Source organism: Crocodylus porosus, unplaced genomic scaffold (genome assembly GCF_001723895.1).
Source record: "Crocodylus porosus isolate Cpor-Errol unplaced genomic scaffold, CroPor_comp1, whole genome shotgun sequence".
Lineage (NCBI taxonomy): Eukaryota > Metazoa > Chordata > Crocodylia > Crocodylidae > Crocodylus > Crocodylus porosus.
The window spans coordinates 17,090,964-17,108,744 of NW_017728886.1; the positions used below are offsets into that span (position 1 = coordinate 17,090,964).

Consider the following 17,781-nt stretch of genomic DNA (forward strand, 5'->3'; position numbering starts at 1 on the left):
CACCTATAAGTTTATCAGGGGTGACCACCAGGATCTGGGGGAACGTTTGTTCACCAGAGCGCCCCAAGGGATGATGAGGTCGAATGGTCACAAACTCCTGCAAGACCGTTTCAGGCTGGACATAAGGATGAATATCTTTACTGTCCAAGCCCCCAAGGTCTGGAACAGTCTGCCAGCGGAGATGGTTCAAGCACCTACATTGAACACCTTCAAGAGTAAATTGGATCCTTTGGGCAGGGGGCTGGACTCGATGATCTCCCGAGGTCCCTTCCAGCCCTAATGTCTATGAAATCTATGAAATCCCTACAAACATCCACCCACATCCACACCCCCCACACACACCCTACATACACACACATCCACAGGCCCCAACAAACCCCACACCCACCCACCCATACCCTTCCACACGCCCAATATACAAGAGTAAGACTTCATTTTGAGCTATTATGCAATCACCTCTATATATACACCAAACACACGCACACAAAATCAGGACAAAAATATATTTTTTGATAAAATTAAAATACGTTTTTGTCAATGTTTAATTTTTAGTATATAATTTGTTTTCCTAGGTCCAAGATAGCAAATCCCTTTCCAGTAGGAATACTTCTGGGGGCAAGGGGAAGGATTTCCAGTGGCAAAGGTCAGGACCTAGGAGGCAGGACTTCCAGTCCCAAAATGGCAACCCGGGGCAGGGCATCTGTCAAGGGGTGGAGCTACCTTTGTGGCCCTTGACACCTCACCAAAACTCGTTAAGCAGTCCTCCACCTGAAATAATTGCCTGCCCCTGCAATAGTAGCAATACTAGCATAGATGATAAACTAAAAGGTAAAACTATATTTAAAAAAAGATCAAAGTTTCTTTATATAAAATATCTTTAACCCATGGATTTAATTTCAAATTATTCTTGAAAGTAATAAATACAGTCAACTATGTTAATATTAGGCAATTGAAAGATTACTCTTTGGGCCCTTCCCCATTTTTTAGAAACATTCTCTCTATAGCAGCAACCCCAGCTCAAAAAAGACAAAGTTAATGCTTCTTTAGCAAAACACGAGGGAAGAAACAGATACATTTAAGAGGTCAAATGTTAAAAGAAACTGACCTGGTCACCAATATCAATTTTTGTGAAACTGAAGGTACTAAGGTGGTGGTTTGCTCCTCTCACAGCTGGTTCAATTGTTTCTCGGAAAAGTTTCTCAATAAATTGGCAGATAAAAGGCCACATCTGTTTTACTGTCTGGGAAGAAAGAAAAAGATGATATTGAAGAGTTGTACGCTATCTATGTAGTTTCATTGGGCACCAGGGTAAAAAGCCTTCACACATCAAAGCCACATCCAGGCATGCAGGCATATTCAGGTTCTTCAGTTTGCACCATGGGGGCAATATTTACTACTGGGACTTCCCACAGCAAAAAAAAATATGGTGAGGAAAAAAGGGGCATGGCACTTGCTACAATAGTGTGCGCTGGTACAAATGGAGTCTCAGTCCTCCAGGGAAACGATATGGCTTCCAGCCACAGTGTCTCTACAATTTCACTTGTGACCCAGCTGCTGTAGCACACCAGCAGGTGGGGAAAGAGCAGTTTGCCCAAAATGGGACAATATGTCTCTCATTAAACCATATGTGCACCGTGTGCACTGCAGCACAAAGCGGTGGCATACTCTCTCTCCAACCACTCTCTCTCTAACCTCTCAGTTCTAATCCTCAAAGGAAAAACTTACAAAACACTTTCCAGAGACGAGCCTATGAGCTCCACTTCATCGACCTCCTGGATACTAAAAATCATGGACTAAATACAGACATTGGATTTATAACACATTATAACCTGGCTGACATCTGATTTCCCAGGTACTTCTCCACTATTCTTCCCCTTCTCTTCCCCCCCAACCCAGCCTGTCTCTCACCCACTGACTCCTCAATCTACATCTTCACTGACTGCCTATCTTGTCTGCATACCAGCCCAGCCTCTGGCTTCTTTACTTTTCATTCCATCCAGGAAGAGCACACACCAACTGCAGAAACTTCCTCAGCCTGACTAAGGGTTTTTGAACCCTAAAGCTTGATTACATTTTTCCCCCCAGCTATTTAAGTTGATCTAATAAAATATATCAGATTCACCCAAAGAACCTTGTCAGCTTTATTATTCTGTATTTTACTATGTTTCACATGGAACTTCAGGGTTCCCAATAAGAAAGGGAAAAAAATCCACTTTACTTCCATGTTATAAACCAGAAGGCTAGAGTATCAAAAACCAGCAAACATGACTATTATTACATATACAGTTTCAACTGCCTGCAAGACTGATTTTAATTATTTAAGTGCTGACTGAAAAGTATCACTTCAATGATGGCATATTATTTAGTGACCATTTAAAACAGAGTCATGATTATTGATCCAAGAAAGACTGGCTCTTAGATAAGCCAAGTTATTTTACAAGTCTGACAGGGATCTTTGCATCAGTTAATAGCCAAAACATTAAATGTTGAAAGACAGTAAGTATTTTAACCTTAAGTTTCATCTTACCTTATTGAGCCATTCTGCTCTTTCTGTATCTGGAAAATGGACCTAAAATGCAAACAAAAATGAAATACATAAAAATTACTACAAAGACTCTCTTGTTGATGAAAATACCATGTAAAAATGTTGTCACAGAACTAATACAATGAGCCCATAATTACCAAGGAGCAGAGATTCATGTTGACAAGAATATATAACCACAGTAAATACCTGAATTTTGACCTAGATAAATACTAGGGCTGTGCAAAATTTCGGTAGCCATTTTGTTTGGAGGCGTTTTGGCCCATTTTGGTGCCCAAAACACTGAATACAAAATGAAATGGAAGGCTCCAAAATATCTCCAAAATGAAACAAAACTATCCCAAATGTTTTGGATGTTTCGGAATGTTTCAGAGGCAGGCTTGTGAGGAAACAAACTCAGAAGAAAGAGGGGGAAGGCGAGGGGGGAGGAAGGACTGCTCTGACATCCGTAGCTGGCCAGCGTCTGTGATATGTCCCTGAGGTCCCTTCCAATGCCAGTGCTCCAGGGGAGGGACAGCACCCTGAGTTTCCACAATAGGAGGGTGTTTCCACAATAGGAGCACTCATCACGGCCTTTCCTAAGATTATGAACATATAAAAAAACTCAGACAGTTTTTGAACTCCTATTTAACTGAACTGTCAAAGTTTTGCCCTCTGCACTATAGGACAGATTGTAGTACTGGGTTTTGACAGCAGCACTTTAAACTCCAGGGTTCAGTTTTGGGCATGTGCCTATACCCAAAAAGTCAATGAGCATTTTAAATTTAAATGAATATCTATATCAACGTAATTTAAAACTGGCCTGTTTTGAGACCAAGTTTCCTTCTCCCCTACTTTCAAAGCTGTTTCAATTCATTTTTTTTTATTCACATACAATTGCACGTCTCTACCTCAGAAAACTGTTTTCTGGTTGTCCAGATTTTAGATATGGAGACCAGGTCCTTAGAAAATAGCAATTGTCAGGGATTCTCCAGATGGCTCTGAATTCTTTATTCTTTATGCACTTATTATGAGCTAGTGTGCCTGGGTAACTTTGATAAATAGCTACGCAGTCGTAGGCTGTTAAAAGTTACCAGTATTGACTGCACTGTCAAAGTTTCTGGCACTCCCTCTCTAAGAGACAGTACTTTTTTTCTAGACAACTAAATTTATTCGGCATGGCAAGTGGCCAGTATGTGCAATTAAATTACTGGCCTAAGAAGATTTCTGCCTCTTTGTATACAAAGACATTTCCCTTCAATTTCCAAAACAGACCAGGCATTCACTAACGGACTATTTGTACAAAACAATTTTCCTACTTAATGAGTATAAGTATGTGGAATTATTAATGATGAATGTATGTTCCTCAGCACTATATTATGATGTTTTATTCATGCAGAATTCAAATGGATTGGAAATCTAAGCTTATTTAGAGGCAGACAGGTCTACCAATGACGTCAAGAGCAATGTCATATGGAGTTTTGTACTTCTGGTAGGGTCATCCATGCCAGCAAGGTCAAAAACAATGTTTCCAGATAAGTTGCAATCCAAAAATAAAAATAAAAGCCCTCATTGGTGGAGCAGACAAACTAAGAAAGAATACTTCACCATGCCTGCAAAGGTGGATGAAGGTAGCAGAGGAATAGAAACCTCAGGTCACCTAGGTTTTCCTTGTTACCAGATTAAGGTTTCCTTCCCATGAAGTATTGTGTGGTTGCTGATTCACAATGGCATCCCCACATTAAAGGAAGACACACAGGTAATACTGTTTCCTTCAATAGCAAGTCCTACAGCAATGAGTAAGTGGCAATGGGGGCAGGTGCTAGTGTATTAGAAACCCCTTGTCATTAACCTACAGAGATGATGGCAGATGATTGTTTTGTACTTGGGAACTGAGATAGACATGTAGTTTGGGAGCAACAATTATGACAGAGCAGACCTATTTAGTATTCACCCTGTTCCATATTCAAGAAAGGAGATGGACTGAAGCAATGATCATGGTATTGCACTCCTGCCCACAGTTGGGAACATCCTTGCCCACATTCTCAACAGACTCACTTGCTTTGCTAAGGAGCTTTTACCTGAGTCCCAACGTGGTTTCAGACCACTCAGAAGTACTATAGATATGTTCTTTGTTGCTACATAACTGCAGGAGAAGCGCCACGAGCAACAACAAGATCTCTGTATGGTCTTTGTTAACCTAACACCTTTGATTCAAACCAGCAGTGAAACCCAATGGAAGATCTTGAGGAGATCTGTATGCTCACCAAAATTTGTTACCATTATCATAACAATGACAGCAATCTTCCCAAGCAATGGCTAGGAAACAAACCCCTTAGAGCTGGAGGCAAGCAACATGTCTGACTGTATCAATACTCTTTTCCATCCATGTCCCAGCTATTCCACACCTTATTGTTGATAGACTTCCATCCACAGTCAGCATACAGTATTGCACGGATGGGAATCTCTTTAACATCAACTGGTTGCACTCCAAATACAAGATAACCCCATTACTGACTTTCAATATGCTGGTGATTGCACCATGCGTGCCCACTCAATTGAAGAGTTCCAGGTCACTGTTGTTGCTTCTGTGGACTGTATACAGTTGGCATTGGTTAGGCATTTCATGATAACCAAGATAATTCACCAACTAACCCTAAATCAACTAGATGCTCCTCCACATATTACAATTAGAAGAGAATATTGAGCAGTTTCCCTACTCAGCACCTTCTCCACAAAGTAAACACAGTTGATGATGTTAAACACTAGGTAAAATCTGCCAGTGCTGCCTTTGAACATATCAGAAATTGTCTTTGAACATATCAGGACCCAAACCACACTTGTCATCTACCAGGCTGTTGACATTTCTACTCTAATTTTGGGGTGTAAAATTTGGACAATGCATCAGAAACACCTGAAAGCTTTCAAACGTTACCAACAGCAGTGACTTTGGAAAAACCTCTATATCAAGTGGAAGGACAGAAGAATGAATGCAAGCCTTCTGGCTCAGGCAAATACCACAAACATTGAAGCCATGCTAATATGGCACCAGCTCCATTGGACAGAAGAATCTACAAAGTTTCTAGCTCAGAGTACTAGTCACCTACTAATTACAAACTGTTATGGTAAAGTCTTCTCACAGCTGCAGGCACAGAAACAGTGGTTGTAAGCAGCATCAACTCCCCCATTCATCATTAAGTTTACTGAATTAATCTAAAACTTCATGTTGGATATTTTACATGCATTACGAATGCAACTTCAGATCATTTTAACAGATGGAATAAGGACAAAGATTTTTATGCAACAGGAGTCAAAAGGATACTGCTAATAAGGGATAAAAAAAGTTGTAAAAACGAAGAGGTGAGAAGGCAAATCACAAAAAAAATGAATGAGAAAAGGAAAAAACACAACTGGCACAAGAACTGTGTTTCTGAAGGCAAGCATATTTTCCATAGTTGTCACAGAACAACAGTAGAGTCTAACCAAACCACCACCAACCTCAAAAATTTATACTTCTGCCTTAATCTTTATTCAATATCCAGCACAGTCATGGAAGACCCATTGTGGACAGAGAGGGTACTTAGCCCTAAACATATACTTAATCTATATGGAATTCAACCTGCGTTACAGAAGGAATTGACATTCCAGAATTCTAAATACTTAAAAAGACATGGACCACATTATCCCTATGCCCTGAATAACACTGAGCACATTTGATATTTCAATAAACATGAAGCCAATATCATATATAGCATTCTTGTTTGCAGTTCTTTCAAGTCTCTCTAGATAGGCTAAATATTTGCAAGTAGATTGCATGTAATGGAGGCATATGTTATTTCTAAATTATGACGGATAGCTCTAAGAGGCGAGAATTAAGAGAAAGTTTGTCAATCACACAAAGATTAAATTGGTAAGGCCTCTAATCACATGTTAATTAAGTCTTGCTTTGGAGGACACAGCTGTGTAATCAGATTAACACCGGTTTGCCTAGGGGCAGACCCAGAGCAGGGTGCTGTTGTGCATTTTCCTTTTCCACCCAGACATTAAAGCCAACTGTCTGGGAGGGGCAGCAGCATTTCTATTCAGGCATTGCTGAGAGAGTCATTTGACTTCCTGAGTCATTATCAGCTCCCTGATTCCTGCTAATTTCTCTCCACTCCACAGCGGTGTTAATGATCCTTTTTAAAAGTCTTGATGTTCCTGTATTCAAATGATCCTCTCTTCTGCAATTTTGCTGTCTGTCAGCCATTCCTGGTAACACCTCTCTTTTATTTCACAACCTTGCAGACTGGTTTGAGCTGTAGCTGAAAAGCTTAAAACAGATGTGGTACTAAACTAAGGTGTAGAAATGACTGACAGAGAAGCACTGGAGGCACTATCAAGACACTAAGGAAACTCTTCAGGAAGGACAGGCAGGGGAGAAGAGGAAGAGTTGCACTTTATGTAAAAGAGCCATATGACTGCTCAGAGCTCTAGTATGAAACTGGAGATAGGCTTGTTGAGAGTCTCTGGGTTAGGGTCAGACAGGAAAGCAACAAAGATTTCATGGTGGGGTCTGCTACACACCACCAGACCAGGAGAAAATGGTGGATGAGGCCTTCTTTAAACAGTTAGCAAAAGTCTCCCAATCACAGGCCCTGGTTCTCAAGGAGAACCACCCTGACATCTGCTGGGAGGGCAATACAGCAGTGGACAGGCAATCCAGGAAGTTTTTGGAGAGTGTTGGGGACAACTTCCTGTTGCAAGTGCTGGAACGGCCAACTAGGGGCCATGCTTTTCTTGACCTGCTGCTCACAAACAGGGAAGAATTGATGGGGAATGTAGTAGTTGATGGCAACTCACAAAATCACAAAAAGGAAGCTTATAAGAAGTGGAAACTTGGACAAATAACTAGGGAAGAATATAAGTTGAGGACTTCTGTACAACTGACTGACTTGCCAGGTTTATGGCAGATGATGAAGGTGATCAGTTCACGATCACTGTCACCAAGCTTCCCTTTGATTGTTAGGTTGCCAATGGGTCATCCCTGGTTGCCAGTACGAGGTCAAGCAGTGCTTTACCTCTTGTTGGCCCGTAGACTTCCTGCGTCAGATAGAGGTCATCCACATGAGAGAAAGCTTTGCGACCGCTCGGATTTGGCCGAGCACTCCTCCCATGAGATGTCTGGGTAGATAAAGTCTCCCATGACAACCATACACTGAGACTGTGTGGCCTCAGCCAAATCCCTGGTGAACTCCTGGTCGAGGTCTTGACTCTGGGTAGGGGGTCTGTAGTAGACCCCCACCATAGTATCCCCTGCGCCATGTTCCCCACGGATTTTAACCCAGAGGGTCTCAAGTCATCCACCATGGGTGCCAATGTCAGCTTGCAGGGATGCGTAGCTTTCCTTGACATAAAGAGCTACACCCCCGCCCCTTTTGTCCACTTAATCCCTCCTGTACAGAGTATAGCCATCTATACCCGTGATCCAGTCATGGGTGGAGTCCCACCAGGTCTCTGTTATCCCAATGACATCGCAGTTATTTGCATTTAGGAGGAGAACAAGTTCCTCCTGTTTATTTCCCAAGCTCCTGGCATTTGTGTATAGACACACAAGTGTCCCCTTAGGGGCTACTGCCTTGCCTACATTTTGTTCCAGGGCTGGGGCTGGAACCCTTATGTGCCTTAGCCTGCTGGCTTTGCAAGGGCCACTCCATGGGCCAGTAGCGGCAGTAGTCCCCCCATCCCCCGGCGGGCTTAGTTTAAAGCCTGGTGGAGCAGGTCAGCCAGTCTAGCTGAGAAGAGCCTCCTCCCCAACGGAGAGAGGTGGAGGCCATCCCTTCCCAACAGCTCACTGCCTCTCCCTCCAAAGGGTGGACTGTGGTCATGGAAGCCAAAGCCTTCCCAATGACACCAGCGCTGCAGTCTTTGGTTGACTATGTGGATCCTCCCCTCCCTCCTCAGCCCATAGCCTGAGCCTGGGAGGATCGAAGAAAACACAACCTGTGCCCCCAGACCCTTTAGCCCCACACCCAAATCCCTGAAGTGCCTCATGACCCAGCTAGGAGCACTCTGAGCCGTGTCATTGGTGTCCACATGGATGAGGCTAACTGCAGCCTTGACATCACCATGATCCGCTGGCTGGGGAACTGGCTCTGCAGTAGGACCCAGAGGGTGGTGGTCAATGGGAGCCAATTGTCTTCGTGTGCTGTGACCAGTGGAGTCCCACAAGGCTCTGTCCTAGGGCCTATACTGTTTAACATCTGCATCAATAATGTGGACATTGGTGTCAGAAACGGACTGGCCAAGTTCGCTGATGACACCAAACTCTGGAGTAAAGCATCCACACCTGAGGACAGAAGGGTGATCCAGGCGGATCTGGACAGACTCGTGAAACAGGCGGACGAGAACCTGATGGTGTTCAACACCGAAAAATGCAAGGTTTTCCACCTTGGGAGGAAAAACCTGCACCATGCATATAGGCTTGGTAGTGCTACGCTGGTTAGCGCTATAGAAATGGACTTGGGGGTCATGGTTGACCACAAGATGAACATGAGCCTGCAGTGTGATGCTGCGGCTAGTAAAGTGAGCAAAACACTGGCTTACATCCATAGATGCTTCTCAAGCAGATCCCGGGACGTCATTCCCCCATTGTACTCGGCCTTGGCGAGGCCGCAGCTGGAGTACTGCATCCAATTTTGGGCTCCGCAATTCAAAAATGATGTGGAGAAGCTTGAGAGGGTGCAGAGGAGAGCCACGCACATAATCAGAGGGAAGTAAAACAGACCTTATGATGACAGGCTGAAAGCAATGGAGCTATTCAGCCTGGAAAAGCGCAGGCTCAGGGGTGATCTAGTGGCCACCTATAAACTTATCAGGGGTATTCATCAGGAATGACTGTTCACCAGAGCCCTCCAAGGGATAACAAGATAGAACGGTCACAAACACCACTGGATATAAGAACGAACTTCTTCACTGTCCGAGCACCCATGGTTTGGAACAGACTGCCCCTTGAGGCAGTTCAAGCACTCACTTTGAATGCCTGCTGACTTCCTGCCCCTGGGGTGGGGGGCTTGACTCTATGATCCTCCGGGGTCCCTTCCAGCCCAAATGTCTATGAAATCTCTATGAAATCTATAAGAACATTGCTTGGACATTCAGGGATGAAATCAGGAAGGCCAAAGCACAATTGGAGTTGCAGCTAACAAGGGATGTAATGGGTAACAAGCAGAGTTTCTACAAGTATGTTGGTAGCAAGAGGAGAATCACATAAAGTGTGGGAGGCAGTCTTCTGACAGGATGCAGAAAAGGCTGAAGTGTTCAATGCCTTTTTTGCCTCAGTCTTCACAGGCAAGGTCAGCTCCCAGACTACTGCACCAGGCAGCACAGTTTGGGAAGGAGGTGGGCAGCCCTCAGTAGTGAAGGAATAGGTTAGGGACTACTTAGAAAAGCTGGACATGTACAAGTCCATGGGGCCCGATGGGATGTACCTGAGAGTGCTGAGGGAGTTGGCTGATGTGATTGCAAAGCCATTTGCTATTGTCTTTGAAAACTCATGGCAACCAGAAGAGGTCCTGGATGATTGGAAAAGAGCAAACAGAGGGCCCATATTTAAGAAAGGGAAAAAGCAGTATCCAGGGAACTACAGACCAGTCAGCCTCACCTTAGTCCCTGGAAAAATCATGGAGCAATCCTCACGGAATCCATTTCTAAACACTTGAAAGAGAACAAGGTGATTAGGAACAGTCAGCCTGGATTCATCAGGGGCAAGTCATGCCTGACCAACCCGATTGCCTTCTATGATGAGATACTGGCTCTGGAGATGAAGGGAGACCTTCAGTAGATGTTATATACTTTGATTTTGCAAGGCTTTTTATATGGTTTCCCACAACATTCTCTCAGGCAAACTAAGGAAGTATAAGCTGGATGAATGGACTGTAAGGTGGATAGAAAACTGGCTGGAGCATCGGGCTCTGAGGGTAGTAATCAATGGTTCAATGTGGCAGTAGTGTGGCCATCATAGAGGACATTCCTGTTTCAGCATCAGAAAATTAGAGAACGTAAAGGCATCGGGTTTCGTATCAACAGAGGACCGAGGACAACCGGACTGTCCTCTATGATGGCCACCCTAGTTGGCAGCCAGTATCAAGTGGAGCACCCTGGGGGTTGGTCCTGGGGTCTGGTTTGTTCAACACCTCCATCAAGATTTTAACAAATAACAAACAAAGTTTAACAAAACAAACTTTAACAAATTCTTTGCCTCCATTTTTCTGAGCAGGGACCGGGACATGTCCCCCACCGGGATTCCGGACAGACTCAGGAGAGGTACCACCAGGCCTAGGATCAGGGAGGACCTAGTTAGGGAACTTCTGGTGGGGCTGGATGTGTTCAAATCAGCAGGCCCAGATGCTCTCCACCCCAAAGTGCTGAGGGAATTGGCAGGGGTCACTGCGGAGCCCCTGGCACGGCTTTATGAGCACTCATGGCACTCTGCCCAGGTGCCAGAGGACTGGAAAAAGGCCAATGTGGTCCCCATTTTCAAAAAAGGGAGGAAGGAGGACCCAGGAAACTATAGGCCCATTAGTCTTACCTCGGTCCTGGGGAAGCTCTTTGAGAAAATTATCCAGGAGCACATCTGCGAGGGACCAGCAGAGATTATGCTCAGGGGCAACCAACATGGGTTCATTGGGGCAGGTCCCATCAGACCAACCTGGTTGCCTTCTATGACCAGGTCACAAAATGCTTGGATGCAGGTGTTGCAGTGGACATGGTCTTTCTGGACTTTAGGAAGGCCTTCGACACTGTCTCTCACCCCATTCTCATTAAAAAACTAGGCAACTGTGGCATTGATGCCTACACAGTCAGACAGGTTGCAAATTGGACTAGAGAGCCACAACCAGTGAGTGGTGGTGGATGGGTCATTTTCGACCTGGAAGGACGTGGGCAGTGGAGTCCCCCAGGGCTCAGTCCTCAGGCCCGTACTGTTCAACATCTTCATCAGCGACTTGAATGAGGGGGTGAAAAGCACTTTCTTCAAATTCATGGATGACACTAAGATGTGGGGAGAGGTGGGCATGCTAGAAGGGAGGGACAGGCCACAACTAGATCTGGATAGGTTAAAGGGGTGGGCAGATGAGAATAGGATGGGATTCAGTACTGACAAGTGCAGGGTACCGCACCTTAGGAGAAAGAACCAGCAGCGTACCTATAGGCTGGGGAACTCCCTTCTCATCAGCACAGAGGCAGAAAGGGATCTTTGAGTCATTATTGAGTCGCAGTTGAACATGGGCCGCCGATCTGAGGACACGGTCAGTAAGGCCAACCGCACCTTGTCACGCATCCACAGATGTATCATGAGCAGGTCCAAGGAGGTGATCCTCCCCATCTATGCAGCATTGGTCAGGCTGCAGTTGGAGTACTGCGTCCAGTTCTGGGTGCCACACTTCAGGAGGGATGTGGACAGCATCGAGAGGATCCAGAGGAGGGCCAGTCTCATGGTCAGGGGACAGCAGGGCAGGCCTTACAAGGAGAGGATATGGGACCTAAACCTGTTCAGCCTCCACAAGAGAAGGCTGAGAGGGGATCTGGTGGATGTCTATAAACTTACTGAGGGGACCAGTGGGGAATGGGAGAGGCCCTGTTCCCCCAAGCACTACCCAAAGTAGCTAGGAATAATGGCCAGAAGTTGATTGAGACTAGGTTCAGGCTAGACAGCAGGAGGCACTACTTCACGGTCAGAGTGGCTAGGATCCGGAACCAACTTCTAATGGAAGTGGTGCTCGGCTGTACCTTGGGGGTCTTCAAAAGGAGGCTAGATAATCACCTAGCTGGGGTCACTTGATCCCAGCATTTATTCCTGCCCATGGCAGGGGGTCGAACTTGATGATCTGCTCAGGTCCCTTCCGACTCTAACAACTATGAAACTAAGATGGGAGATGCCATAGAGAGCACCCTCAGCAAGTTAGCAGAGGACACCAAGCTGGAGTGAGTAATAGATATGCTAAAGCAGGGTTTTTCAACCTTTTTTAGTATGTCCAACGGCTGGATGCCGAGCAAGGAGGGGTGGGGATAGCAAGGGGCCAGACACCAAGACGGGGAGGGATTAGTACATGGCTGGATATGGAGCTGGGATGGCATGCGAGCAGGCAGGCACAGAGTGCTGCCACCTCCCAGGAGCAGGGCCAGGGCAGGGCAGCTCACCAGGCCAGGGTGAGGCACTGGTGTCCCCTCATGCAAGTGGTGTCCCCTCCCAACCCCACAGAGGGGCACCGCTGTCCTTGCCCTGCCCCGGCCCTGCTACTGGGAAGTGGTGGCGCTCCATCCCTGCCCACTTGAGTGTACACCCTAGGACTGGTTAAAGTACCCCCTCAGGGGTACACGTTGACACCCCCTGCATTAGAGGGTAGGGCTAGGATTCAGCGACCTAGAGAAATCTGAGGATTGGGCCAAAAGGAATCTCATGAGGACAAATGTGAAGTCCTGCACTTAGGGTGGAACAATTCCATGCCCCAGTACAGGCTGGGGGATGACTGGCTGGGCAGTAACTCTGCAGAAAAGGACCTGGGGTGACAGTGGACAATAAGATGAATACGAGCCACCAGTGTGCCCTTGTTTCAAAGAAGGCTAATGGTATAATGGGCTGTATTGGGACATGTGTTACCAGTAGGCCCAGGAAAGTGATTACTCTCCTCTATTCGGCACAGGTGAGGCCACAACTGGAGTACTGTGTTCAGTTTTGGGCCCCCCACTACAGAAAGGATGTGGACAAACTGGAGACAGTCTAGTGGAGGACAAAAATGCTGAGGGGTTTGGGGACATGATTTATGAGGAAAGACTGGCAGAACAGGGTTTATTTAGTTTAGGGAAAAGGAGCAGCCTTCAACTACCTAAAGAGAAGTTCGAAAGAGGATGGAGCTGGACTGTTCTCAGTGGCAACAGATGACAGAACAAGGAGCAGTGGTCTCAAGTTGCAGTAAGGGAAGTTTAGGTTAGCTACTAGGAAGAACTTTCTCACTAGGAGGATAGTAAAACACTGGCACAGGTTACCCAGAGAGGTTGTGGACTCTCCATCCTTGAAGATTTTCAAAACCATTAGACAAAGCCTTGGCTGGGATGATCTAGTTGGGAATGGTCCTGCTTTGACCAGGGGGTTGGCCTAGATGACCTCCTGTGGCTCTGTCCAAGCCTAACTTACAATGCTTCTATATTTTGTATTAGGAATCTTAATAACAGATGGACAGTTACAATAATGAGTACAGGACTAATAATACAATATATTTTGAATATTTTAATTATAATTTTGCATAGTTGTATTTTTTAAACTTTATATATTTCTAGCATATTAATACACATTCCAATAGTTCTATTAGTTTGTTCTTTGATCTTAAATTTGAAGAATACAGGGCTACCTCCCTAACACATTAGTAAAGCACCTAGTTTTGCTTTAACTGGAGAAAAATGTATGTTGTGTTATATGTAATGATATGACACACCATCTGCACCCCCTCTTCAAAATCCCAGATTCACCCAGGTACTTGCCCTTTAACATGCCACACCTGTGCAGGTGCCTATAAGAGTTCCCATTGTTTATAATGCTTGTTTAAGACTATGAACAGAAGTTACACAAACTGGTTTAAGTGATCAGAAACTGGTTTAAACCTGTAACAGAACATAAGTTCAGTGCACATAAAGCAGTTTCAAAATGGCCAAAACCAGTTTGAGATAAATCTGGTTGAATGTGGTTTCTGACCTAACTGAGTTCAAACTGGTTTATGGAACTTCTGTCCTGGACCCCTTCTTGTTATAAGTTAAACTAGAGTCCCCCACCATCCCAGCACACTCTGTAGCCCCAGGTGGGGCTGTGCTTTTTGCTCCAGCAGAACAGGGCTGGCTCCACCCCTCTGCTCCCTAGTCAAACAAGGGCAGGGCTGTGGCCAGACACCAGCCCCCTGAGGTAAAGGGGGCCAGGAAAAGGTCTATTCCTCCTCCTTCTTTCCCACCAGCATGGACCCGCCCTACAGTCTGAGGCAGCTCTGCCCGCCCTGCTCCCACCCACAGCACAGCCCCACCGCCAGGAAAAGATGTGTGCTCCCTGGGAAACCATGACAGAGGCTGCTGCCCCGTCATGGTCTGTGCCTGCCTGATCTTGAAAGGTGCTCCCTTGCCGCCTTGGAGCATACGCCTGAGACGGGCTGCAGCGCTTGTTCCTGCAGTCTCGGCAAAGGCTTGCATTCTCCCCAAAGTTTGTCTGCCACAACTTTGGTCTTTTTTTTCAGTGGTGAGACTCCCCCCTGTAGCCCTCTGCAGCTCAGATGCACTTCCTAGTGGGTATTCTTGGGGCTCCGCTTCCCCTACACCCAGCCATGCACCAGCCTTTATGACCATCACTTGGTGGTCGATTGGCTTACCCATCATAGAATTCTAAAGTTGGAAGAGACCTGGTAGATCATCAGGTCTGACCCCTGTTTCAGGCAGGAAACAGGACTGGGGTTAAGTAATTCCAGTCAGATACCTGTCTAATGTCCTCTTGAACATCTCCAGGGTGAGGGAAAGCACCAACTCCCTTGGAAGCCCATTCCATATTTTGGCAACCCTCACCATAAATAATTTCTTCCTTTCTTCCAATCTAAATCTGTTCTCCTTCAGTTTGTGGCCATTGTATCTGCTAACCCTGAGGGGTGCTCTGGTAAACAGTGTCCCCTATTCCCTGCTGGGCCCCCCTGATGAATTTACAGGCAGCCACAAGATCGCCTCTCAGTCTTCTCTTGCAGAAGATGACGAGATTCAGATCTCTCTGTCTTCATAGGGTCTTATCTTCAGGCCCTTAACCATACAAGGAGCCCTTCTCTGAACCCTCTCAAAGGTTATCCACATCCCTCTTGAAGTGCAGTGCCCAAAACTGGATGCAGTACTCCATCTGTGGCCTCACCAATGCTGCATAGAGGGGATTTACCTATTTTCAGTAATTATTTTTACATGACTGCCTTCCAGCAGCAAGATGGAAGCTTCTAATCATTCCATAGCCTGCAGTCCTGCAATGCAATAGCTGGTATAACATCCTTTTTGCCATGAAAGATGATCTGATACTACAGCAATTTTCAACCAGAATACTATGGCATCCTTGGGTGCCTTGAGATCCCTTCAAGCGTGCTGCAGGGTACAATGCCATAGTGGAACAGTGTGATGTGCAAACATGATTGACAAGAAACCCACAGATTTCAAATAGAAATCCAGCATCAAAAGCATTTGAACTTGTTGCAGCATGAGTTCTCTGAAACAGAAGAATTGTTCTAGTATTTTTTTGTAGTCAAAAAATGAGTGGAAACTAAGAGCTGGCATTTTCCAAGAGGAGCCTTAAGCCTAAAAAGATTGAAAACCACTGTGATACTATCTTCTTTATATTGGACCTAGACTCTGATGTGGAAGCTTTGACACATCCACAAAGTAATTCCAATGGTGTTTGTGTCCAGAAACAGGAATCTGACTGTACAGCTTATTCCTAAGGAAAACCTACCTGACTCTGGCTCTGTGCAGGAAGAAGGGAGTATTTGAAATTTAAATACAGGAACAAGACATTTCCCCCAAAACCTCATTTTTTCTCTCCCCCAATCTGCTCATGTATATTTGAAAAGCACAATTTCACATCTGCGACTTGAAGCATTTTTTATTTATTCAAAAGAAAGTGCAGTTTGTACAGAAGTGTTACAAACACCCAACAGCAAGTGTTACAAACACCCTGAAGACCACATTCAACATTAAAACACTCAGTGCTACTAATTCCAAGAATGTTTTAAGTTATATTAAAACGCTTCCTTTCAAAAGGCTTGGTGGTGTTTCACATTGCTGTGCTTTGAACAGACACAAGTCAGCATTTCAAAGCCACTCATGTGTGGCCCTAAATAACTGTCTACCAAATGTTTTTATTTTGATGTGCTTAGCATCCTAAACTGCCACTTACTGCCAAAAGCTGAATTTAAGATGCAGTGTTCTTCCTCACCATTATAATCAATAAAAAAGGCAGTAAGACCAATGCAGCTTCCTGCTCTGCACTGTCTGTTAGTTATCAGTTATCAGCAAACAGAGATCCTAGGAAATGAAAGCTCAGTTCACTCTTTCCAAATACTCAGACAACATATTTACATAAGTGCAAACTTACAACGTACAGCCAATATGAATTCAAGAGAAAGTCATGTTTAACCAATCCAATTTCTTTTTACAGGTGATGGGCTTTGCGGGTGGGAGAAGAGCAGTTGATGCAACATATTTCGGCTTCAGCAAGGCATTTGACACCATTTCGCACAACATTCTCACTGAAAGCTACAGAAATACAGTCTAAAGTACTATAATACGAATATGTAACTGGTTGGAGCATTGTGATCAAAGAACATCATCAATGGCTCAATATCTAACTGGGAGAAAGTACTAGTTGCATTTCCTATGCGTCTGTCCTGGGTCCAGTCCAGTTTAATGATTTGAAACATAGGAATGAATGCACACTGTGCAACTTTGAGAATGACCAAGTTGGGTAGAAATCCAGACACTATGGAGAAATGGATTAAAATTCAGAATGGCCTCAAACTGGAAAAGTGGTCCAAAATTCAATTAATGAAATCAAATAGAGAAAGCATAAAATTCTGCACTTATGATGAAACAAATCACAAGCACAAATACAGATTAGGGAACAAATGGTTAGGCTGCAGTACTACACGAAGGAGCAGGGGGTTATAGTGAACCATAAATTAAAAGCCAGTCAACAGTGCGCTGTTCTTGGAAAAAAGTCCAACAATATATTGGGTTGTGTTAACAGAAGTATTACTTGCAAGTCACAAGCACGTGGTTCTTGGAGATGACAAATAATTAAGACTAACATTAGTCTCTCTGATACACCCTAACCCTTGAACTTAACTGATATTTTACAAACATGCATGTGCAACTGAAAGGAAGCAAAGCAAAGGTTTCCCATACCGTATTGTTTGCATTCTCTTGGAAAAGGTTGTACATCACTCAGCACAAGAAAAATATTAAATAAACTGCTTGATCTGAAAAAATCTTCAATGCAGTGACTGATTGATTGCTAATACTCTCATTAGCAACACCTGGTACCTAATTTAGCTGGGTTCACAATCAGCACCATTTAAAATGTGCATGTTACCCAAGTCAGGCAATATTATACAATTATCCTATTTTGGAAAACAATTAATATTTTTAAATACTGTATTTACTTGAATTTAAGACAAGGTTGTGCGTCTGTCCTCCCCATCAGCATGGGGGGGAGCCTCACA

The 17,781-nt window shown here is 44.7% G+C and overlaps 1 protein-coding gene across 1 annotated transcript in view; it reads right to left on the bottom strand.

Moving 5' to 3' along the window:
• The window catches only part of ESYT2 (extended synaptotagmin 2), a 151,011-nt gene that overhangs the window by 88,332 nt on the left and 44,898 nt on the right, over positions 1-17,781 (bottom strand). Inside the window, exons 3-4 of the mRNA XM_019528575.1 lie at positions 2,528-2,569; positions 1,106-1,240 (exon numbers count right to left, since the gene is read on the bottom strand). Coding sequence (XP_019384120.1) covers positions 1,106-1,240; positions 2,528-2,569 — 177 coding nt within the window. The remainder of the gene's footprint in view (positions 1-1,105; positions 1,241-2,527; positions 2,570-17,781) is intronic.